At 39.0% G+C, this 26,725-nt stretch overlaps 2 protein-coding genes across 3 annotated transcripts in view; one reads left to right on the forward strand and one right to left on the reverse strand.

Moving 5' to 3' along the window:
• LOC150080786 (pre-mRNA splicing factor cwf19l2) overlaps positions 1–26,725 on the forward strand; it is a 315,168-nt gene that overhangs the window by 249,232 nt on the left and 39,211 nt on the right. The gene's annotated exons all lie outside the window — the stretch shown is intronic.
• Positions 959–26,725, reverse strand: part of LOC150080787 (fatty acid hydroxylase domain-containing protein 2-like) — a 33,116-nt gene continuing 7,349 nt past the window's right edge. Inside the window, exons 3-4 of the mRNA XM_090380821.1 lie at positions 5,436–5,708; positions 959–1,067 (exon numbers count right to left, since the gene is read on the reverse strand). Coding sequence (XP_090236947.1) covers positions 959–1,067; positions 5,436–5,708 — 382 coding nt within the window. The remainder of the gene's footprint in view (positions 1,068–5,435; positions 5,709–26,725) is intronic.

The raw sequence follows: 26,725 nt of genomic DNA on the forward strand, positions 1-26,725 counted from the left end.
TCATGCCTGAATATAAACAGTTGCATCGATCTCATTATAGGGGCCCCTTCTCCACTAATTTCCTTAATATTGCATTGTTCTAAATAAATTGCACTTCTCCAGTGGAGAAGTATATTGCTACTTAAAGCATATGTTAATATCCAGACTCTCAGTCTGATCCTGTTTGAAATTAAATTTATTTAATTTAATATTTAATTTTATTTATTTAATAATTATTTAATTTTTATTTAATATAATGCATTTTACAAAAGTAACTCATGGTGAGATGCATCTACAGTATATCTATGCCACATAGCATAACTCAATGCTATGTACAGGATGAGGCTTTAAATCTACAATTACTTGAGTTTTTATCTGCTACTCCATCTTGCATCTCACATATTGTAGATAAATCTCATCATTAGGTTGTTCAGATCTTCAGTGTTTACCCAACCTATGAGATACCAAGCATGGTTTAAACCAACAGTCAAGGTAGTAGCATACACGTTAAATAAATAAATAAATGTTTTTTTATAAATAAATAAATATACTACTCCAGTGGAGAATTTTTGTACTGTGAATAACAATACAGCTTTTATTTTGAGTAGTGCAATAGCAAGGCAACTGACTTGTGGAAAAGTGCTTCTACAATATGACCGTGCATCAAGTAACAAACCTGGTTTGCTCAGTGCTATATGTGGGATGAAGCTCTACCTACCTATACAATCATGTTTCAAAGAGAAAACTTCATTATCATTGATTTTTCCACTCATTAACTTCTGTAGTGCTCTGACTAGTTCATTGTAAGTACTGTATGCTAATCAGCTAGTTTTGGCTCACTTCTTTTAACAACACAGTTCTCAAAACCATTTATATACATTGCCAAAAGTACTCTTAAGTTTCATCCATTTTGTTTACATTATTATTTGTAATAACATTTTTATGATCAAATTAGTCATACCCAAGTAATAAATAAAACCTATGAACCAAAAGAAAGCACCCTGGCATCTTTGTTCAGCTGTTTCCTTGAGATATCTGTACCATGAAGCCAGTCAAGTAGTCCTATTATTCCATAATTCACATTAAATCTACATTAAAGGGGGAAAAAAAAAATATATATATATATATACTACCATTAAATATTAACAAAAGTTACATTATAATAAAATAAATAATTGAGCATTCATTAGAGGCAGCGACTTGCAATTCCTCCATATGAAGCCGAAATATATTTTAAATTAAATAAAATAAAACATAAGCCAGTAGTATGGCAAAAACTGTAGAGCGAAAATTAACATAAAAATAACAACGAGGCCAATAATGGTCATGGAATAGCGATTCCATGACCATTATTGGCCTCGTGGTCCTCTGTCGATATGGGGCATAATGGTCAGTATATTTTATTTTAATTTATTCTGATTTGGTTATCTTTCAGTGGTTCCTTTAACCCCCTTTTTTTTGGTGATATTTCACATCTTTTGGAACTGGTACCTCTGGGGGGGGGGTACCGCTAAATTAACATGTAATTGGCATTATTCTAAATTTTATATACGTTATGTTAATTGGATTTAAAGTTCGAAATTATATAGGGTTTCTGGGCTATTATTTATGTCTAACTTTTATTCTTCCTTTTTTTGTTTGTTTGTTTATTTGGTTATTTTTATGTTAATTTTTGCTCTACAGTTTTTGCCATACTACTGGCTTATGTTTTATTTTATTTAATTTAAAAAATATACACACACACACACATAAAAGGATAAAGAAATATATGTAAAAGTCCTATTACTCTGTAATTCACATTAAATATTATTCCCACCCTGGATGTGGGAACAATACAATATTCCTTGGTAGGGCGGATTTGCGATTTGTACAGAGTGAACAGCTGTTTGGAAGAAAAGTAGTGCCGATAGCGAAAGAGAAAACCAAGTTTTTTAGATGCAGAGGAAGCAATATTTGTAATGTGCTTGAGCCAAGAGAGAGATTAGAAGTTAGGGTAATCCCCCAAAGAGATATATCATTTTGCCTAGAAATCGAAGTGTCACCAAAGATAACCATAGGAGCAGAAGAATCCTTTTTGTGAGTTATAAGACAAGACTGAGTTTTAGAAGGATTGAAATCAACTAAGTTGTCTTTGCCCCACTGGAGAATTATCTGGAGATCAGCATTTAAGGAATTGGAAGTGTAATGTCATATAATTTGATAATTGAGAGCTATTAAGTGCTCGATAATTCCTATATTCTATTATATTATAAATCAACAGGGATTACCTTTATTTTAGATATAGGAAGCTTCTTTTCCAACTCTCCAAGTCCAACTCGCTAATAATTCTTGAGGATGGCGATATCTATTTTGTAAACCAGGTGGGACATCTTCCCCCCTCTCAGAACCGTAGTGTTCAGACCGTGCAGCCTCAACAATGAGCGCTCAAGACTGCTGTCTTCAAACGCCATACTTCTGGCAGCAAGGAAACCATTACTTGGATTGGCATAAAATTAGATTTTTGAGGTCTAAACTGTTTAATAAATATGGACCGATTATTTCTTTTGGTCCTATAGCTAGACTTTAGAGTTAAATTTTTCTGCAGTTTAGACCTCAAAAATCTAATTTTATGCCAATCCAAGTAATTCCTTGCTGCCAGAAGTATGGTGTTTGAAGACAGCAGTCTTGAGCGCTCATTGTTGAGGCCGCACGGTCTGAACACTATGGTTCCGACAGGGGGAAAGATGTCCCACCTGGTTTACAAAATAGATATCGCCATCCTCGAGAATTATTAGCAAGTTGGACCAGGAGAGTTGGAAAAGAAGCTTCCTATATCTAAAATAAAGGTAATCCCTGTTGATTTATAATTGTCATATAATGTACAACCTTGGTGTCGTTATCAAGGGTCGGCCACCAAAATTGCATGAAAAGATGACAGTATAAAGAGTCTCTGTATATAACAAAGCACATGCCAGGAAATAATGATAAGACGATGGATTGAGAAATTAGGAAATTTAGAATGTATATAAAATGAAGTTAAGGGCAAAAGGAATATGTGAGGGGAATACAATCAGCAGGCATGCAGTTTACGGTTTTCAGTCTTTTCTCATTGTCACTTCCTTCCTTCCTTCCTTCCTACCCTCCCTTTTCAGAAATTCATCAGTCTAATATCAACAAGTATCTTCTTTCATCTTCTTAATCTTCTAACAATGCACAGTACTAAGTACTAAAAGTTCTAATACCTCTCATGCCTGGGGTTTTCATTTTAAAAAAAAAACAGGAGCGAGAGAAACTGTAGGATGCTAATAAATCATTTTTATCATGGACAGAAGATATTCACTGGCCTTGAAAGATTACCTGAGTTGTGAGGTTTGGGGATAGGGAGAGATCTTCATTCTATAAGGTTGTAACTGACCTCAAAATTTTACTTAGTAGCCAAAGCTTTCATCTTATCATCCTTGTTAATATCTGTATTCACAAGAATGGAGAACTCATTGAAAACCTTGATTACTAATTAAAAGTTTGTCAGAATTAAATAGGCACCCATGGCAATGTTATATGAATATGAAAAGTAGTGAACATAATATAAAACAAAATAAAAGGTTTAAAATGAAATAATTTTAATAAAATTTCAAAATGAATATCTTTGCTAAACACTGCCACTAATGCCTTTTAACACTTCTCTCTTCCAAGCAACCTTCACAGGTGGTCTTTATGCTATTTGATGATATTTGCAAAAGAAAATTTTCACATTGTCTTTCTTAATAGAATATACATCTCCCTTGTTCAGGTGTTGAGAGTCAAGAATTTTTTTTCCCCTCTTGAAATATCAAATAGTTTAGCAGTGTTTTTATGGACATACTTTTATGCAGTCTCTCTCTCTCTCTCTCTCTCTGCAGTTGTAGATTCAAGATTTGAATCAAACTCTGTAAGGAACTTTTTCCACTTGAATTATTGCTATGCAAAATGACTTTGTTGATTCCAACATTATCCAGTATTCTTAGTTGTAGTGATTTGCGTGACTCTCTGTGGATCAATCAAGTTATATAGGGTTCCATGCTAATCAATGAACAATAGCTAATATAATTCCAGAAGTACTAATACTTAGTTTTATAAACTACATAAAGAACAATATACACTTACATATATAAACTAGATTTATTTTACTATATGCTCTGTTACATCAAAAGTTATGTTAAAACATCATCAGTAATGCTGAGCAATCAAAAATAAAACTTTATATGTATATTTTTATGTCAGCATTCAGGAAGTGACAGCTGCCATGCCATTTGGAGGTGGGTGGGTGGGTCACATCATTGAAAGTTTATGCTGTTCTTAATGAATGCAAATAAACAACACTAAATAGATACTGCTGCTAAAAACAGTTCTTACATAATTAGCAAGTGCTAATGTGTATATATGGCCTTTCCTATGTGGACTATGTGAAGAACGTATGTATTCGTAAAGTTCTGCAGGTTGTTTGTTGATCTTTAAAGCATTGTCAACAAACTACATTTGTATACTTGGTAGATACTGACAATCTACATAATCTTTTCAGATTATTATTAGTAGTAGTAATAGTAACCCACCTCCACAACAATGGATGGAAGTTTGTTCCAACAATCAGCCTTCTACTGGTTGAAGGCAGACCTTCATACATCTCGCCTGCAACCCTCCTTACTCAGTTTGAATTTATGTCATCTCATGTGTGTAGTCTGAGTAAGAGGAAGAATGCCATCAGCATTCAACTTGTTCAATCCATTCAAAGCCTGAAACACTTCAGTCAGATCACCTTGAAGGGGCCTAGTCCCCAGACGCTGCAATATGCAGAACTGAAGCCTGTCTTGGTAACACCACTCTTTCATTCCCTTCACTACAGGACTCCACTGGTAACAATAGCCCATGAAGAGCCATGTCGATTAATAACCACTCTGTATTCTCCCACTCAACCATCCCTTTATCCAGAGCACTAACTTCACCTTAATGCCACACTGCTTCAATTTGTACAGCAGTTTATTTTTAATATTTTAAAAAGCTTTCCTGAATCAAAATTATTTTTTGCGTCCAGTTCCTTTGTTACTGCTTTATGGTATCCAATCAGATTGGTCAGACAAGACTGCTGCCCCTTAACAAATCCATGCTGTGGCTGCAGTATAATTACATTCTTGCATCATTTGACCTTACTAATATTAACTTTAAAAGTACAGTAATGTTGTAATCATCGTATATTGTTCCAGAATATTTGATCTAATATGAATATTTTAACAGAAATCTCTGTTGTTTAAGTTTTTATTAATAGTTTATAAGGTATATTATGTAATGCTCTAATGTTATCAAAAAAGATCAATTTTGGGGTGAGTTGCAAAGAAAGTACATGAATTTTAGTTTGTAAAAAATTTAAAATTAGAATTGGGTCTCATTGCATGCTGAAAAATCAAAGATTTTTTATTATAATAAAATATCTGGAATATACTTACTTAAGATGGTGAATATCATGAGCTTGAGGTGATGGCAGTAGGGGAAGATGATATCCAGAATGAACTATTACTCCATAAGGTGTGGTCAGTACCATCCATAACCACTGACTAGTGATGTGTGAACCAACAATTACTGGTCCAAGGTAAGATGGCAGAATGTTTGACAACACATGTTCAACTGGATGGCAATAAATGGCAGTGACAGCAATTGGAGATATCCATTCATGGTGACATTTATGATAATGTTTGTAGAATAGTGGATGATGGAGGAGCCTGCAAATTTTATTGATTGTTTTAATAGAAGACCATGATAGAAATATGTAATTTGATTGCTAGGTTATGTTTTTAAATCATTTCCATTCTAAAATATATACAGGGTGATTCATAAGTTTTACCATTGTAATGGTGATAAATATAAACACAAAATACTATAAATTAGAATTTTTTTTTTATTTACATTTATTTTTACACCATTGTACAAAAAATGCAAAAAAGGAAAATAAGAAAATAAGCCATTTTTTCCAACTCAGAGCAAAAATCTGAAACAAAGAAACTTCCATAAGAGTGGTAACATATTTATAAATTATATGAGTAGTTCAGTGCTGGGCCCTGTATGCGAACAAGCTGATATTCACTTTTTGTTCAGATGTCAGTTGCTGTTGTGGTTGAATCGGGGTTCAGAATGGAGCATAGAGCACAAGAAAGACTGTTTTTGTTTTTAAGTCACATTAGTAATGTCATGTGCTTAATCATTAAAAATGTGATATTTTATTAACCAGTATTCTTTTTTGTAAAATATTCCATTTTGACCTCTGGCTTTGAAATTTATATTACTTGTTTGATAAAAATATTATATTTACTAAAGCACATTATGTGGGTTTTTTAAAAAAAATTAATTAAAGATATTTTCAGTATTCTCAACCGCAACTAAAACATTTTCTAACATCACAGCAGCATCATCATACTTCCCAGAGTTTCTGATCCATAAAATGGAACATTTGCCATACCGAGAGCTGAAATCAGTTCTCTCCTTTATGAAGGCATGTGCCGTTGGACCAGAAAACATTAATTATGAAATGGTTAAATGCCTTTCACCAAAATCCATGGACCACCTGCTCTTTCAATACAACAGAATTTTCCTTGAAGAGCAGTTTCTGGACACCTGGCTAAAGGCAATTATATATTCTTGCTTTTGCTAAGCAAGGAAAGGATCCTAAATTTAAAACGAATTACTGTCCTATTGCTCTGACTTCACAAAATATTGGAGAGAATGTTCAATGCTCATCTTTTATAGTACTTAGAATCATGTGGCCTTCTCTCCTGCATTCAATGCAGCTTCCAAGGGAACAGGTCCATCCACTTTGGACCACTTAATTAGAATGTAAATGTCTATTCAAGATACTTTTCTAAAAAGAGGTTACCTTGTGTCCATCTCTTTGATATCTCCCAGACTAGAGCTGTGAAGCAAAGATCACAGACTAGCGAGAGTGCTGTGGCTCGTGGGGAGAAACGGAGGAGGCGATTCTCCAATGCATCACAGTCTCAAAAATTGTGCAAAATGTGAAATGTTTACTGAACTTTCTAAAACAGGACGTGATCTAGCCAAGGAGGATGCCTGTGTGTGTGTGTGTGTGTGTGTGTGTGTGTGTGTGTGTGTGCGTGTGCGTGCGTGCGTGCGCGCGCTAGGTGTCTGGAGTGTCAATGAATTAGGCTCCAACTCAGCATTCTGATGGGCATCTATGAGAGCTTGAGGTGTAAGGTAAATGCCCTTGAAGAAATTAATATGAGGGACCCATCAGGCTCTCAGCTGCCCAGCTCAACGACAGAGCTCACTCCTGTGCATCAGGCAACACAGAGGTAATTTCCAAGGCAGAATGCGCTGGTCCCAAAGGATTTAGGCCTGACATGGCCAAGTGGTTAGGAGCGAGAGTGCTTAGCACGCGTTCCTTGAGTGGACCAGGATTCAAGCCCGTGACTACTAAATATGATAAATATTTGTATTGACAATTCATTGTAAACTCTACTGACTTGGTGGTCATGCCGGAGTATAAACAGGAAAAAAAATTAAACTAGTTGTTGTTGGTGACTCTATTGTCAGAGAGACGGGGAATATACTTTGTAAGAAGGATAGGTGGAACAGGACCAGGGTATGTCTGCCAGAGGCAAAGGTTGATAACGTTGTAGAGCAGATATCATCTTTTCAGGGCACAAAAGGTGATATTGTTGTACACGTTGAAACTAATGACAGTAAGAGATCTGCAGATTTACTCAAGTACAGGTCAATGTTAAAAAAAAGTCACGAGTTAGGGTTGATTGTGAAAGTGTCTGCAATTCTGCCCAGACACGATAGGAGGGAGTATATGATGAGAGCCTTGTCAATCAATTCAGCCCTGGAGAGACTGTGCAAGGCCCAAGGGGTAGAATTTTTTTCAGCCTGGTCTGTGCTTGTTGACAGGAGAGAGGAGAGACTGCTTCTACAGGGATGGGATACACTTAAATAGAAAGGGTGCAAGAATATTTGCTGATGCTATCGAGGCAGTGTTAGGTGGGTTGGAAAACTGCTAGCATGAGGGGATACACAGACTAAAAGGTTAACAGTGGCTGCAGGCAGAGGCAAAAGCAATTCTTGCACTACTTCTATTAGAATAGGCAGCAGACTGGAAAGCAAGGTAATGGAGATTTCCAGAACTGCTGGGAGTCATAGTGGAACAAGTAAATACACAGGCTATATTAGTGGCTAGGAGCAGGTACATGTAAACTTGCATGTACACCAATGCTAGGAGTATAGTCAATAAATTTGATGAGCTTGAAGTGCTAGTGAAGACATCAAAGGCAGATATTGTTGGGATATCAGAGACGTGGTGTCACACAGATATAGGAGTGCACAGTTGGAATTTGGGGAGTACAGTGCGTATAGGAAGGGAGGAGGGGTTATGCTGTTAGTATGTTGTGCACCAACATCAATTGCATCCAATTGATGTTGGTGGACACTGCACTGTTGAGTCTGTTTGGTGTGAAATAAGCACTGGCAAAGGTAAAATGAGAGTAGGTGTGTGTTATAGGCCTAATGAATCTGATGAGTATAATGAGCAGTTATGCAGAGAAAAAGTGTGCCAGTAAATCAGAATGTCTTATGATGGGAGATTTTAACTTTCCAGATATTGACTGAAACTTGTGGTTGGTCACTCATACACTAGCAAGACTTTTGTGGATTTGTTGGATGACTGTTTTCTACACAACATGTTCGAGAGACAACCAGAGGGAGTAATACTCTTGATCTGATTATCAGTAGTGATTCTTCTTGCATTAAGAATCTGCAGAAAAAGGAACCGCTGGGCGACAGTGATCACAATGATCATACAGTGATCACAATGTATTGATGTGGGAATTATTTAAAGATGTAACTACCATCAAGGCTAAAGGGAAGGGCTTTTACTTTCGTAGAGGTGACTACAGAGGTCTCAGACAGTTTTTAAATTCTGTACATTGCGATCAACTGATGATGTTAGCAAAAGTGAATTCTAAATGGGAAGCCTTCAGGGACTTAATTTTGGAGGCTACTAGACTTTTCATTCCAGCTGAGAAATACTGTTCAAGGTTAGGCCTAAATGATTGTCAGATGAATTAATGAGGCTAGTGGCAGATAAGAAGAATATATGGGATGCATATAAAGTATCAGGCGAAACAGAAGCCTACGGCAGGTAGAAACTAGTCTGTAATCAAGTCCCAAAGGAGGTTAGGCAAGCAAAGGCAGATTATGAGAAATCTTTGGCAAAGGATGCAAAGAAAAACAACAAGGAGTTCTTTACTTATGTAAACTCTAGAAGGAAAGGGATGAATCAGATTTTTTTTTTTTTTTTTTTTATGTGAACCCCAAACACGAGAGGTATTAGGATCTGTAGTACTAAGTACCACGCTTGGGTTGGAGGTTGAGAAGAAGAAAGAAGATATTTGTTGACATTGGACTTGAACTTCTGTAGATTATAATTTTCAGGAAATACATATGAAGGAAGGTTTTTCCACAAAACGGCAGTTGGATGAATCAATGAGGAAGAGGAAAAGTTGGTTCTGTGGGTTTGAAGTTGGACAGTAAATGGATGTTGGCTGGTGGAGGCACGTGTGCGGACTGTTTTGAAAGAGAGAGAGCGGGAATTATAGAAGCCAATTCAGAAGAACAGTGCCCATGAAAGTATCTGTAGAAGAGGCATGCAGCAGAAACAGTACGTCTATGAGAAAGCGAGTGGAGAGACTCTGTTAGAGATGAATCATTAATTAACCTAACTGCCCTCTTCTGAATGGAATCAAGAAGCCTGAGAGAGGTTTTGGGGGCACAACCCCAGATGTGGGAACAATATTCCATGGCAGGGCAGATTTGCAATTTATACAGAGTGAGCAGCTGTTTGGAAGAAAAGTAATGCCAAAAGCGAAAGAGAAAACCAAGTTTTTTAGATGCAGAGGAAGCAATATTTGTAATGTGCTTGTGCCAAGAGAGATTAGAAGTCAGGGTAATCCCCAAAAGAGATATATCATTTTGCCTAGAAATCGGATTGTCACCAAAGATAAGCATAGGAGCAGAAGAATCCTTTTTACGAGATGTAAGACAAGACAGTTTAGGCGCCTCCGTAGCCAGGTGGGAAGGAGCAGCGGTGCGTTAGCACACGCTTCTTGATTAGACCGGCGTTCGAGCCCGTCACCACCAAATATGGAGGATGCGGAAAGGTCAGGGAATGACCACCGCATATCCCGGAGCAATATGGCCTTAGTTGCTAATGCTCCTAAAAACCAAATAACAACAACAAGACAAGACAATTTTAGAAGGATTGAAATCAACTAAGTTGTCTTCGCCGCACTGGAGAATTACCCGAAGATCGGCACTTAAGGAATTAGTAGCAAATTTTCGAGAAGTTGAAGCTGATTGAGCAGGACAAGGTTTCTCAAAATGTGCTATCATCGGCAAAACTATGGATAGGATTTCCAGTCAATGGAAGAAGGTCATTAATATAAAAGAGGAAAAGAGTGAGAGAAAGAACTGAACCTTGGGGGACACCGGCATTAGTGGAGAAGTTAGAACACAGAGAGCCATCTGCCATCACCCTCAGTGAGCGATCAGAGAGAGAACTGGATAACCAATTACTAAAAACAGTTGGAAAACCATAAGGTGGAAGCTTGTTTAGAAAACCTTTATGCCAAACACGATCGAAATCCTTTGAGATGTCAAGAGCAACTACTTGTGTTTCACCGAATTTGTCCATTGAATTAGTCCATAAATGGGTAACATAAGCCACTGGATCGACACTGACGGAATCCATACTGGCGATCGTTGATCAGACGGAAGGTTTCTAGGTAGTTTAAGAGTTGGCGGTTAATTGATTTCTCCATTACTTTAGAAAGAGTAGAAATAATTGCAATGGGACAATAATTGGAAGGGAGGGATATGTCACACCCTTTTTAGGAACTGGCTGGATATGAGCAAATTTCCAAGCAGAAATTTGCACCTTTGGAATAAGAAAGTGAAAAAAAGCGGGAAAGAATAGGAGTAAGTGGAGAAATACCTTCAGGACCTGGTGCTTTCTTAGCATCAAGATTCTTCAAAACCCTGATATCCTTTTGACGGAAGACCACAGGAGGCATTGAATGGAGCGTGTTGGGAATGGTGGGAGGAGTTTTAACAAGAGCATTAATACATGAACTGGAAGAAAAATGGGATGCTAGCAGGTCAGCTTTATCCTTGGCTGAAGTGACAAGAGAACCATCTGGTTTGGACAGAGGTGGGAGCAGAGATGGGTAAAAGTTGCGGCCAATAGCTTTGGCAAGAGACCAGAATGCTCGGCTTCCATTAGGGCAAGAAGTAAGTTTTGTACTCTTAGCCTGTTCAAACTCTAGTTTGAACTGATTAATAACTGCTTTACAATTGTTGCAAGCTTTGGTGTAGGCAGAAAATGAAACTGAAGAATTAGAAACAAGCCAATTACGATATGCAACACTCTTCTCTTGAACAGCCTTAGCACATTTATTGGAAAACCAAGGTTTAGATAAAGGACGAGATTTTAAAGTGGAGTGTGGGATAAAGGATTCCATTCCTGCAAGAATAATTTCACTTACACGCTCTGAGCAAACGTTTTGCTTTTTTAACCAGAGAAGATCAAAGAGAGGAGATTCCAAATTGCCAAGTCTCTGACTGGGAATATCAGAACGAACATATGCACAAGTACCACCTTTGAGGCGAAAGGAATCATATAGCGAATAATTTGGGCATCTGATTGGACCACTAAACAGAGATGGGTTTACTATTGATGATCATGCTCAGGTAGCTGATAAACTGAATGAGTATTTTGCATCTACATTCACACATGAGGTGTTATTCAATGAAGGGAGTGCCAGAAGTTTGTCAAATGCTAACAGGGAGCTAAGTGATTTTGTAATAACTGAGAGCAAAGTGGAGGACAAATTGTTGAAGTTAAACATAAGGAAGGCACCTGCGGTGGATGAGATCTATCCAGTTATGTTAAAGGAGGCAGCAAAGGAAGTAAGCAAACCCTTAGCCATAATTATTATGAGAGCTTTCTTGGACTCAGGGGAGGTCCCCATGGACTCGAGGTGTGCAAATGTATCACCAATTCACAAAGGAGGTTCAAAAGGTGACGCAAGTAACTACAGATCTGTTAGTTTAACTTGTGTTCCGGGGAAAATAATGGACTCACTGGTTAAAGAAGCATTGCAGGATCATCTAGACAAGACTGCAGTAATAGTTAAGACACAGCATGGGTTTGGCAAAGAAAGGTCTTGTCTGACTAGTCTGTTTGATTACTATGATATGGTCACAAAGGAACTGAATGCCAAAAATAATTTTGATATCATATACAGTAAACCCCTGCTATTTGCAGTCGCTGATTTAATACAAAATGAAAAAAATGTGAATTTTAAAGTGCTGTGAACATTTTCCGCCATAAAAAAACATGGGCATGGCTAAAATTATCTTTCCCAGTCAAAACAGCGCTCAGTGGGTGGGGGGAGAGGGATAACAAAATCGCGAGCGTGGATGTTTCTCGCTAATCCTTATTCAGTATGTGTTGTGCGCTTGTCATAGAAGGTTTCGTCGTTTGCTTTTAATTTATATGCTTATAAATTGAATAAATTTATAAATTGATATGCTTACAAAAGTGATAAATCTACCGTTTTGCAATGTAAAACAGGCTTTTTCGAGCATATTAACGGAAGAAAATGACTTTATTGTGGACAAGTTCTTTCTAACCCGTACAAATATATGGCTACGAATAACAAGGGAAATGTGAAAAGATCAAAGAAGGTGATGACATTAGCAAATAAAATTGAGTTATTAGACAAAATTTCTAATGGTGAAAGTGTCTTCTCAGTGGCAAAACATTATAAAATCAATGAGTCAACGGTATGATCAATCAAGAAATCGGAATAAAAAATCCGCCGTAGTGTCCGTAAAAACACGCTAATTGCTTCAAAAATTTGCTCTGTAACTCGTGATGTTAAATTAGAAAAAATGGAAAAGGCTTTAAATCTGTGGATAGAAGACCGAATTCAAAATAAAATTCCCTTAAGTTCACTCATCATTCGTGAAAAGGCAAAACTCCTTTATCAACACTTTAGTGAAACTGGTGATAGCACAGGCGGGAATAATTTTTTTGCTAGCAAAGGTGCTTGTTTGAAAAATTTGTTTGCAATTTCTAATAAATATTACATTTAATATTAAATTGTTTCTTATTTTCATTTCAATGCCATATGCTTGCATTTAACAATGTACTGTCTTATGTACATAGTCATATTATGAAGGTACATATAATACATACACAGACAAAATTTTAGACTAGTTTTTCTTATATATTTCGTACTTTGAAACGGAACTACTTTATTACTATGGGAGCCATAAATCAGTATTCGCGTTTTCGATATTAACGGCATTTCTCAGGAACGTAGCGGGGGTTCTCAGGAGCGGGGGTTCACTGTACTTGGATTTCAGGAAAGCTTTTGATACAGTAGCACATGGACGACTGCTGTACAAATTGGAGAGGTATGGTATCAAGGGTAAGCTGCTACAATGGATAAAGGGACGGTTGAGTGGGAGACAACAGAGAGTGGTAATCAATGGATACCGCTTTTCGTGGACAAATGTTATTAGTGGAGTTCCCCAGGGTTCGGTGTTGGGCCCATTGTTGTTTTTTTTATTTATCGATAATATTGATGAGGTATATCAGGTTTAATGTTCAGGTTTGCAGATGATACAAAAGTTGGCAGGGTTGTTAACGACAATAATGACAGTCGTCATCATCATCATCAGCCATTTTCAATCCACTGCAGGATGAAGGCCTCTCCAGCAACTTTCCAGTTCCTTCTGTTTTGAGCACTGGCCATCCATTTACTACCCACAAACTCATGAATTTCATCTATCCATCTCCGCCTTTGTCTTCCAGGTTTTCTTCTAGCTCCTCTTGGATACCATTCTGTTATTTTCTTAGTCCATCTGTCATCATATCTTCGAGCTATGTGTCCTGCCCAAGACCATTTTAGTTCTTTAGTTTTGATAAGAATGTCCTTTACTTGAGTTTGCTGCCTAATCCATGTGTTTCTCTTCTTATCTAACAGTCTGATTCCCAATATAATTCATTCCATTCTTTGCTGTGTAGTTCTCAGCTTCTCTTCCATTCTTTTGGTGAGTGCCCAAGTTTCACTTCCATAAGTCATGGTGGGGAGTATACATTGGTTCATTATTTTACGTTTCAGACAAACTGGGATATTGCTCTTCAGTATATGACTATATTGACTGAATGCTATCCATCCAAAATTTATTCTTCTCTTGACTTCCAGCCATTTATCATTATTACAGCTAATAACTTGTCCCAGATAAGTATATGACTCCACCTTTTCAATTACTGCTCCTTCAATCATTATTTCTCTTTCTGTGGTATACTTGTTCAATTTACTCAATTTTCGTCCTCTCAATGTTTTTCTTGCTTTTCATCTGTCTTCTTCGGTTCATCATGACAAGTGTTTCTTGACTAATTTTTTCTTCTTTGGATTTCTTTTTTCCTATAGGTTTTTTGGGCTTTATCACTTTCAGAAAGTTGTAATATTCCTCGTTGATATCTTATCTTGGTCCTGAGCAGTCTGCAGAAGCTCAAACTTGTTCTTAAGTATTCCAGTACATACTGCTTTTTCTCCTCTTCTGTTATCCCAAAGACCTTTTTATTATTTACTCCAGTCAGTTTTTTCCTTTCCTACATCAAGTGTACATCTTACTATTCTGTGATCACTTCCAACATTTACCTTATTCAGGACGATAACATCATTCACAATATATCTTCTGTTAGTGAGGATGTAGTCGATTTCATTAGTAGTTAATCCATTTGGACTCTCCATGTCCACTTTCTGTTCACCCTTTTCTTGAAAAAAAGTGTTCATTACTGACAGTCCTTGAGATTCTGCAAATTCCACGTCTTTCACCAATTCTAAAATTTCCTGTAGTTCCCCTTTCTGCGCTGTTTTGTCTTTTTCCAACCTTCGCCTTGAAGTCCCTCATAATAATAGTGTATTGGGTTTTCTGCTCATCTAGAAGACTCTGAATTTCGGTGTACATTTCTTCAACCTCTTCATCATCATGGCTCGATGTTGGTGCATAAATCCTTATAATCTTTAGCTTGTACCTCTTAGAAATCTTGAGTATTAGTCTTGACACCCTTGGTGATGTACTTTTGAATTCCAAAATGTTATTTTTAAAATCTTTATGGACCAGAAACCCAACTCCACCTTCACTCCTTTCACTGTTACCATTGGTGTACAGCAGATTTCCACTTGATAAACTTATAAGTGATTCATTTCTTCTTCTTGTTTCAGCCAAACCGATGATATTCCAATTCACATTTTCTAATTCCTTTTCCAGCTCTAATATCCTGTCTTCACCGATGAGTGATCTTACGTTATAACAGGCCAAGTTCAGTTTCCGTGCATGGCAGCCTGGTCGTACCCAGAGATTCTTAGCACCCTCTGCTTCCACTCTGATCCTCTTTCTGCCATAAGAGGGAGAGTGAAAGCTGCTGGGGACTGAGGGCCATTTATTTTGTCGTGCTGTCATATGTTGGAGGGTTTGGTCTTTTTCTCTTCATGCTGACCAGACGTCTTGAAGAGAACTACTCTACACGTTCGATGCCACCTAAGTGATGTAACAGGGCTTACCATCGAGAAGGTGTGCATGAGTGGATTTTAGGGAGGCAGGCCAACCGGACTTCTCCTAAATCTTCTGTAATAGAGAGATATTGGCTCCATCAGTGTTTTAGGCTGAGTGTCTGATAACACACAGAATACCTGTTCCCCTCTAAGCCCCAGTATGCTACTCCAACTGAATCTAGACAAGTTTGGAAAATGGGCTGAGAAATGGCAACTGGATTTTAACATTGACAAATGCAAATTACTGCATATGGGTAGCAATAACCAAAGAGAAACGTACCAACTGGGTAGTACTACACTCAGGGGAGTGGAAAGTGAAATAGACCTGGGGATAATTGTGCAGTCAAATATGAAGTTTGCTGAGCATTGCAGACAGGCTGCCAGGGCAGGTCATGGAGTCTTGTCAGTGATATATAGCAATTTTGCTAGCAGTGAGAGGGAGGTGATAATCCCGTTATACAAGACAGTGGTAAGGCCAAACCTATAGTACTGTGTACAGGTCTGGAGGCCTCATTTTAGGAAGGATGTAGAGTTGCTAGAATGAGTACAAAGAAGGGCAACAAGATTGGTGAGGGGAACAAAGAGTGCTCTTACCAAGAAAGGCTTAAGTTCTGCAAACTGCAGTGCCTGGAGAGTAGGCACCTGCGAGGTGATCTGATTGAGGTGTATAAGGCCTTGAATGGGTTGAGCAAGCTGAATGCTGATGGAATTCTTCGTCTTGCTCAGACTAAGAACCTGAGGGGGCACAGTTTCAAATTGAGGAAAGATAGTTGTAGAATAGATGTGTGGAAATTTTCATTTAGCCAGTGGGTAGTTGATTGGTAGAACAGGCTTCTATCTTTTGTTGTGGAAGCTAGTAGCCTAAATAAATTTAAGGCTGAGCTGGACAGGCATTTGGAACGAATGGATGGATGGATGAAATGTGGGTTTTTTTTTTTTGTTTTTTTTGGCTAATGCTGCATAAGCTTGCTTTCTTGCATCATATGCTAATATGGAAAAAGCACATTTGCTTACAGTTGAAAGTTGTTCAGTAAGGGAGTTCCCTTACTGAACAACTTCCAACTGTAAGCAGTGTGCTCTGTTTCGATGACTTCAGCATATTTTTCCAGTAATTCAATGTGAAGGTTATCAAGAGACAACTGCAACATGCATTGATCACCTTAACTCCCAGGCAATAGCCGATGGTTTCATGTTCTCACTGCAGAGGACCATTTGCAGCTATTTTTGCTGATTCTTTCTCTTCCACATTTTTTTGGGGTGCAGACTGATGCACTTTACTCCATCTGTATTGTACACTTGTGCAATCAGAATTAGACTATGGTCTCGGGTGTATGCATTCACTAGAAATATATTCTTTGCTATTTCTAGGATTATGGATCTCAGATATATTCATCCTTTGGTGGCTTAATCCCCTTCCCATCAGGCTTTTCATATTGCTACTGGTGCATTCAGAAAATCTCTTGTCCAAAGTCCATATGTGGAAGCAAATAAACCATCTTTATCACTTTGATGAAAACAGTTGTCTCAGCATTATGCTTTTAAGCTGAACTCCTTACCAGACCACCCCACTTAGACATCCATTTTTGAGCTACAATGGGAACATCTTTATAACACTCATAAGACTGCCAGCCATCAATTCAGTATTCATGTCTAAGAGCTACTCAGAGAGTTTAACATCATGATAAACAAAGTTGCATGATCTCCAAAGCAGCTCCTTCCACCCAAGCATGTTCAAATACCAGCAAGCAACTTCTCGCCTAAGAACTGGATACCCCCAATAAGTCTGATACCCCAACATCCATCTACCTTCAGATCTGTTCAGAACACCAAGTTGAACATTCTGACTGCTTGCCAGTTTGAACTGACAACTCCATGTCGAAGTCATGTATGGGATCTGTTACTGTCTTTTCAGATAAAACTAAATCTGAGCAGACTTGCCCTGAATACAGCATACAGCTACAGAGCTGCATGCTGTAGAGTTAGCCTTGGATCGCATAAGAACACACTAATACCAACGGTTTATTATATACACCATTTCTTTTTGTGCACTACATGCTTTATCAGTGATGAGATGGACTACTAATCCAACCCTTCAACATTTCCTAGAAAGCAAGGTGCTGGGATTTTCAGGGATTAGTGGGAGTCAGCGTGGAACAAGTAAATATGTGGGCTGTGTTAGGTTAGGTAACTAAGAGTAAGAACAAGTGCATGTATACTTACATGTACACCAATACGTCTTTACTAGGAGTATAGTAAAGTTTATTTACTAGGAGTACAGTAAATAAATTTGATGAATTTGAAGTGCTGATCGAGACATGAAAGGTGGATATTGTTGGGATATCAGAAACATGGTGTCATACTGATATAAGCAGTGCAGAATTGGAATTTGGGGAGTACAATGTGTACAGAAAGGATAGGAAGGGAGGAGGGGTTATGCTGTTAGTTAAGAAACACAAAATCTAAGGAAGTGCATCCAATTGACATAGATGGACAATGCAATGTTGAGTCAGTTTGGTGTGAAATAAGCACTGGGAAGGCAAATATGTGAGTAGGGGAGTAGGCCTTAGTGACTCTGATCAGTACAATAAACAATTGTACAGAGAAATAGTGTGCCAGTAAATCAGAATGTTTTATAATGGGGATTTTAATTTCACAGATATTGACTGGAACTTGTGGATTGGTCACTCACACATTAGCAAGACTTTTGCGGATTTATTGGATGATTGTTTTCTGCAGTAGCATGTTCGAGAGGAAACCAGAGGGAGTAATACTCTTGATCTGGTTATCAACAGTGATTATTCATGCATTAAGAATTTGCAGTTAAAGAAACCACTAGGCAGCAGTGATCACAGTGTACTGATTTGGGATTTTCTTAAAGACAGATTTACTTAATTACCATCAGGGGTAAGGGGGTGAGGTTTTGCTTTTGTATAGGTAAGTACAGTAGTCTCAGACAGTTTTTAGTTGGTAACATCATCAGTGGGACCAACTGATGATGTTACCAACAGCAAATTCTAAATGGGAAGCATTCGAGGAATTAATCTTTAAAATTACTAGGTTTTTCGTACCAACTAAGAAATACTGTTTGAGATTTAGGTCTAAATGGATGTCAGATGAACTGAGACTCGTGGTAGGGAAGAAAAATACATAGGATGCATATAAATTATCAGGAGACACAGAAGCCTATGGTAGATATACACAGATGAGCCAAAAGATTATGACCACCTACCTAATACAATGTTGGTCCTCCACGTGCAGCCAAAACAGCTTGTACCCGGCAAGGCATGGACGCTACAAGATTTCTAAATGTGTCTTGTGGTATCTGGTGCCAACACGTAACCAACAGATCCTTTAACTCCTGTATGGTCCGTGGTTGAGACGCCACAGATTGCAGTTGCTGTTCCAACACAAACCACAGATGCTCGATGAGATTAATGTCTGAGGAATTTGGAAGCCAGGGAAATACCTGGAAGTCTTCCTCATGTTCTGCAAACCAGTCTCAAACAATCCAGGCAGTGTGGCATGGCACATTATCCTGCTGAAAGATGGCACCACCACCAGAGAGGAAGACCATTGCCATGAAAGGGTGTGCCTCGTCAGCAATGATGTTTAGATATAAGGTATATTCGGATCAAACGGCACCTGGGGTTTCTCCCATCTCTGCGTATGCACATTGTATCAGAAACAGAACACTGTCAAATCAGAGATCTAAAAGTATGTGGGTCATGGGTTATGTAAGATGTTGTGCCCATTGTTTCCTCTGACTTATTGGCCGCCGGGCCCCTATTGGGAACCAACGTTGCCCTTACCCCGCCACGTGGAGGCTAGCCAGGTGTTACCAGTAAGTGATACTCTGGCAAGTCCTGCCATCTACTTTCCTGGAATTTCAGTGGCAAGGACCTAAAAAAAAAAACGTTGAAGTGATCGCAGTTCGTTTAGGTGAGATTTCGTTAAAGAGTGCTGCGTGGGATTGTATGCTAAAAGGGCGAGTTTAAGAGCCTAAAAGGTCAGGCAAAATTTTGTTGTAATTTAAGTTTGGATGTGTGGGACGAACACTGTGTAAGAGAAAGTATTGGGAGGGGAGACTGAAGACTAGGGGGGATAAAGTAGGAAGAAGGGGGTCGATAGTGAAGGTGACCCCTGTTTTTTTTTTTTTTTTTCCAGTGGGCATGCCTCACTGAAAGTTGTGTTCAGTTGCCCATTCCTGTAGGGTTTCAAGGGCTCTATTTCCAGAAGCTTCCAGTTGTGTCCTGATGCCTGCATCAAGGCCAGGTCATTGGCATAAGCCAAAGATGTAACGTTTCCTAGGTCTTTTTGCAGAAACTCATCAAGTACCATGTTCCATAACATGGGACCGAGAATTGAGCCCTGTGGACAGCCTCTGTGCACCTGCTGTGTGACTTGAGCGTATGGCGCTCTCACAGTGATTTTCCTGTGCGAGAGATACTGTGAAATGCATTTAAAGATATTTGTAGGGAGATTTTCCCTTTTGAGCCTTGCCAGGACGCTCGGCCACCAAAGGATGTTGAACCCCCGGCAAAGTCGACCGAGATGACAAGGAAATATTTTTGTTCACAGGCGTTGGCTGCATTTGATCCAGGGCATCAATAGTAAATCTGCCTTTCCTGAAGCCATATTGGTTGTCAGAGAATAGGTTTGCTGCAGAGTGATACTTCTCAATTCTTTGTTTCAACATGTATTCGAATACTTTGCTTATGACTGTGTAAGGCAATTTGCATATAAGGCTTTGCCTATGTAAGGCAATTGGACGGTAAGATTCTGGTACGTCTTGTCTTTTGGACGGATTTTTTAGGATTAGCCGGACACTCGCTGTACGCCAGTCAAGTGGGAAGCAGCCTTCTCATAGCTGAACAGGTTTAAGAAAGCTGCGGAACATATTCGATGGCTTTCTTCTCAGAACAGGATAAGTCCTGTTCTGAGAAGGATTCATCAGTCTGAACTGTGAAGTAGTTTTCATGCTTTTGCATAGTTGGATCTGCTGCAGTGTTTAAGGATTTACTGCTGGGCGAAAAACAGTATTCAGGATGTTGTTTATGGATTCTCTCCAGTTGGTGGTTGTTTGATTTAGTTGGGTTTTGGTGGAGTGAATAACTTCACCCCTGGGGAATCTTTGTGGTGATTTTGTACCCCCCCCCCCAGGGTTTATCATTTCACACTGTAGAGACTAGGTTTTCCCCTGCTAGTTTCTTCCTTTGCCATATCAATGTTGTCTATTGGTTCCTCTTTTACCTGTAGCTTTGCTTAAGGACGTCAACCTCTGGTTCTCATTGTGTTCTGTACGGGCACGTTGGAACTCTCGTCTTTTGGCGTTCACCTCTTGTCGAAGGTTCTGCAGGTCTCGGTTCCGCCACGAGACAGTTCTTGACTGAGGTTTTTTCCTTGAGATGGCTGTGGAGGCTGCATTTGTAATGATTCTTGTTATGGCCCTTTAATGCCATTTGGGTTCTCTGATCTGTTGCTGTTGGGCATGGAAATCTCGGGCCGCGGCAGTGATACTAGTTTGGAATAGTGGCCAGTCTGCTTTAGTGATGGCGAATCTCTGGAGTTGTATTCTTGGAAGGGTACCACAATCAAGTGCTCTGGTCATCTGGATGGTTATGGCGCGGTGGTCAGAAGTGGACCAGCCATCTTGCACTGTCCAGTTTGAGATATGCCCAGTGAGCGATCTAGTTGACAGAGATTCGCCATCACTAAAGCAGATCGGCCACTATTATGTCTATAGTAGACTCCCAGAGTGTGCTTGAGTAGGTGGCAAGATTGTTTGGGCTTGTTTGTTTGTTTGGTTTTTTTTTTTTTTTTTTTTTAGGAGCATTAGCAACTAAGGCCATATTGCTCCGGGGATATGCGGTGGTCATTCCCTGACCTTTCTGTATTTGGTGGTCATGGGCTCAAACTCCGGTCTAATCAAGAAGCGTGGGCTACGTACTGCTGCTCCTGCCCACCTGGCTATGGAGGCGCTGGTTGTTTGGGCGATTTAATATTGTGAAAGGGCTGTTGGTGAGATATTCCTCAAGTTGTTGAGGAATTTCTGGATCCACTTCGCTCCTGGCTTTGGCTTTACCAGCTTGGAGAGCGACAGTTCTTGTCCGCTTTGAGAAGTATCCTGGCATTTGGTAGTTCAGCAGTAGATTCTGGAGATAATTTATAACCGGAAGGCTATCATTCCCAGGTCTGTAGTGTATGGATACAGCGTAGAATTCACCAATGGGACAAATAATGTGCACGTAGGCAGCCCAGGAATGGTAGAAATGAGTGATTTTTGTTGTAGTGAACAGAAGCTTCCAGTTGTTTGCAATATCAATATTGCGAACCAATATTGATATTTAGGTAGGTGGTAGACGTCAGAGTGCCCAACACATGGACGACTGGACCTAGGGTATCCGAGCAGAACATTGCCCAAAGCATGACACCACCGGCTTGTTTTCATTTCACGCATCCAGGCACCATCACTTCCCCACGTAATCGACACACACGTGCCCGGCCATCCACATGGTGCAACAGGAAACGTGATTCATTGGATGCGACTAACTTCTTCCAATCACTCAAGATCCAGTTTCAATGCTCGCATGCCCATTGTAGGGGCTGTCGCCGGTGAACCGTGGTTAGCATGGGAACTCAGAGCGGCCTCCGGCTACGCAGTCCCATTTTCAGCAGGGTTCGATGTACTGTGTGTTGTGTCACATTACTCCCATCACTAGCATTCCAATTACTGGCGTGTTGAGCCACACTTGCCCTTCTATTGCCACATACCATCTGAGAGAGAGCTTTCGCTTGCCTCAAGCATCAATGATCCATGGTTGACCAACATCTTGTTGGCAGTTCGTGGGTTCCCCCTCCTCGGACCACTTTCAATAAGTACTAACCACAGTTGACCATGAGTCAGTTTGCATAACAACTTGCTGGTCATAATGTTTTGGCTCATTGGTGTAAACTAGTCTATAATCAAGTCACAAAGAAGGTTAGGCAAGCGATGGCAGATTATGAGAAATGTTTGGCAAAGGATGCAAAGAAAAACAGCAAAGACTTCTTTACTAACATAAACACTAGAAGGCAGGGGATGAATCGGGTAGGTCCACTTGATATCGATGGTTTGAGTGTTGATGATCCTGCTCAGATAGCTGACAAACTGAATGAGCATCTACCATTCATACATGAATAATTCTGTAGGGAAGTGGAGAACAGAAACTAATTAAACTCTAACAGGGAGCTTAATGATTTTGTAATAATGGAGAGCAAACGGTAGCAGCAACTGTTGAATTCAATCATAAGAAAGGCATCTGGGGTGGATGGCATCTACCTAGTTATATTAAAGGAGTTGGCAACGGAAGTAAGCAATCCCTTAGCCATATTAATGAGAGCATCCTTGGAATTATGACAGGTCCCACATACTGTAAATGTGCAGATGTATCTCCAATTCACAAGGGGGGGGGGGCAGATCAAAGGATGACACAAGTAATTACAGATCTGTTAGTTTAACTTCTGTTCCTGGGAAAATAATGAAGTCACTGGTTAAAGAAGCATTGCAGGATCATCTAGACAAGACTGCAGTAATAATTCAGACACAGCATGGATTTGTTAAGAGGAAGTCTTGTCTGACCAATTTGATGATGTGGTCACAAAGGAACTGGATGCAAAAAATAATTTTGATATCACATACTTGGATTTCAGGAAAGCTTTTGATACTGTTGCACATGGAAGGCTGCTGTACAAATTGAAGCAGCATGGCATTAAGGACAAGTTAATCCAATGGATAAAAGGGTGGTTGAGTGGGGGACAACAGAGAGTGATAATCAATGGACATTGCTCTTTATGGACTAACGTTGTTAGTGGAGTCTCCCAAGGTTTGCTGTTGGGCCCGTTGTTGTTTTGTATATATATCAATGATATTTATGAAGGTATATCAGGCTTAATGTCCAAGTTTGCAGATGATACAAAGGTTGGCAGGGTTGTTAATGACAGTAATAACAGTATGCTACTGTTAATTGATCCATATAGAGAATGAAAAAGACCTGAGGGGGAATTGTGCAGTCAGATATGACGTTTTCTGAGAAGTGCGGACAGTCTGCCAGAGCAAGTCAATGATATACAAAAAATTTGCTAGCAGGGATAAGGGGGTGATTATCCCTTTGTGTAAGGCAGTGGTCAGGCCATGCCTTAAGTACTGCATACAGGTCTGGAGGCCTCACTTTAGGAAGGATGTAGAGTTGCTAGAACAAGTACAGAGAATGGCAACAAGATTTGTGAGGGGAACGAAGGAATCCTCTTACCAAGAATGGGTTAAGTCCTTGATATAAGGCCTTGAATGATTTGAGCAGGCTGAATGCTGATGGGATTCTTCCTCTTGCTCAGATTACAAACCTGAGGGGGCATAAATTCAAATTGAGGAAAGACAGTTGTAGAATATATACCCAGAAATTTGCCTTTAGCCAGCAAGTAGTTGATTGCTGGAACAAACGTCCATCTGTCATTGTTCAAGTTCACAGCTTAAATAAATTCAAGGAAGAACTGGGCAACCTTTTAGAACAAATGGGATCTTTTTTTTTTTTTTTTTTTTTCTTTTTTTTTGGCTGATGCTGTATAAGCTTGGCTTTCTTGCATCATGTGCCTCTGCTAATGCTAATTCTTACCCTGTCCTGGGTTCTGCAGATGATATGCACCCTTTATGAAGGCAGATTCAATATGCACTTCTGCTGGATCCCCAGCCACATTGGGATTATCAGAAATGATTTGACTGATACTGCAACAAATTGGCGGCCCAGTGAATAATCCTGGCCTGTCAGTTCACTACACACTATACATGAGCAAGATTCATGCCATCACTAAGTAGCAAACAAACTATATCCGATTAAGCCTGTAATCAAACTTTGGCAGTCTAGCTTACACAGGGATCATAAAGAGAAAGTTGTTCTTCCCCCATTCCACATAAGACAGTCACCTGACACATTCTTGTCTGTGAAAGCCAGTGATCCTCCTTTGTGACATCATTTTATCCATCAAGCATGTTTTAATCGTATGTACAAATTTTAGAACTGCACATTTTACTGCTTTTAACCATCTAATTGATCCATATACGCTCCGTCAGATTTAATCCAACAGTGACATGTGTGTCAGCATTTTTAAGTTTTTACAAGCTATTAACATTTATATATTATTATTATTAACCATATGGTGCAAGGAAGCCTGAGCCTTATTCTGCACCAGCCAAAAAAAATCTCAGTACCCTGACAGAGAGAGAGAAGTAGGAGGGAATCACCGAAAAAGCGAAGAATGATGATATCCAACTGAGCACCCTGGGTTTGCCAAGCCCATTCTCACCAGATGTGAGCCCCTGACAGTCTATTTGTTTTTACTCTTATGCATTTTATTTGTTTCTGTATATATATAACCTTTTAGAAGGTTACCAAAATCTCACTTTTTTTTTGAAATTTTAACTTTGTCCTGATCCATCATTCTTCTCTTTCTTGGTGATTCCCTTCTACTTTTCTCTCTCTCCCTCTCTCTCTCTCTCAGGGTAATGTGGAAATTTTTTTTAGCTGGTGCAGCATAAGCATCAGGCTTTCATGCCCTATATGGCTAGTAATAATAATAATTATTATAATCTTAGCTGTTTTTGTGCCATTAAAACTGAAAAAATCAATCAAGCACTTAGTAGCAAAGTTACTTCATTGAGTGTTACATACAGACTGAGACTACACCTATTTTTAAGTTAAATTTTATAGCTCCCTTTTAGCATGGCGCAGTTGTCCCAAAAATGGTGAGTTTTTTTTTTTATTTTATTCTATTTTTTAATTAATCTTTGATCTTTCTTGAAGTAAGGGAATACATAAATTGGGGACACTGTATTTTTTGTCTACCAGTAATACTCCAAGAATACTCAAATAGGGAATACTTGAAAATATTAAACATTTAAATGGCCCTCAGTCCCCAGCAGCTTTCACTCTCCCTCTTACGGCAGCGAGAGGATCAGAGTGGAAGCAGAGGGTGCTAAGAATCTTTGGGTATGCACGGAAACTGAACTTGGCCTGTTATAACGTAAGATCACTCATCGGTGAAGACAGGATATTAGAGCTGGAAAAGGAATTAGAAAATGTGAAATGGAATATTATCAGTTTGGCTGAAACAAGAAGAAGAAATTAATCACTTATAAGTTTATCAAGTGGAAATCTGCTGTACACCAATGGAAACAGTGAAAGGAGTGAAGGTGGAGTTGGGTTTCTGGTCCATAAAGATTTTAAAAACAACATTTTGGAATTCAAAAGTGCATTACCAAGGGTGTCAAGACTAATACTCAAGATTTCTAAGAGTTGCAAGCTAAAGATTATAATGATTTATGCACCAACATTGAGCCATGATGATGAAGAGATTGAAGAAATGTACACCGAAATTCAGAGTCTTCTAGATGAGCAGAAAACCCATTACACTATTATTATGAGGGACTTCGAGGCTAAGGTTGGAAAAAGACAAAACAGCGCAGAAAGGGGAACTATAGGAAATTTTGGAATTGGGGAAAGAAATGAAAGAGGTGAAAGACTTGTGGAATTTGCAGAATCTCAAGGACTGTCAGTAATGAACACTTTTTTCAAGAAAAGGGTGAACAGAAGGTGGACATGGAAGAGTCCAAATGGATTAACTACTAATGAAATCGACTTCATCCTCACTAACAGAAGATATATTGTGAATGATGTTACCGTCCTGAATAAGGTAAATGTTGGAAGTGATCACAGAATAGTAAGATGTACACTTGATGTAGGAAAGGAAAAAACTGAGTGGAGTAAATAATACAAAGGTCTTTGGGATAACAGAAGAGGAGAAAAAGCAGTATGTACTGGAACTTAAGAACAAGTTTAATCTTCTGCAGACTGCTCAGGACCAAGATATCGACGAGGAATATTACAACTTTCTGAAAGTGATAAAGCCCAAGAAACCTATACGAAAAAGAAATCCAAAGAAGAAAAAATTAGTCAAGAAACACTTGTCATGGTGAACCGAAGACGATAAATGAAAAGGAAGAAAAACACTGAGAGGGAGAAAATTGAGTATTGAGTATTCTAAGTTATGCAAAGCCATTAGAAAGAGAC

This window comes from Mastigoproctus giganteus, chromosome 9 (assembly GCF_048544385.1).
Source record: "Mastigoproctus giganteus isolate SK-2022 chromosome 9, ASM4854438v1, whole genome shotgun sequence".
NCBI classification, from domain to species: Eukaryota; Metazoa; Arthropoda; class Arachnida; order Uropygi; family Thelyphonidae; genus Mastigoproctus; species Mastigoproctus giganteus.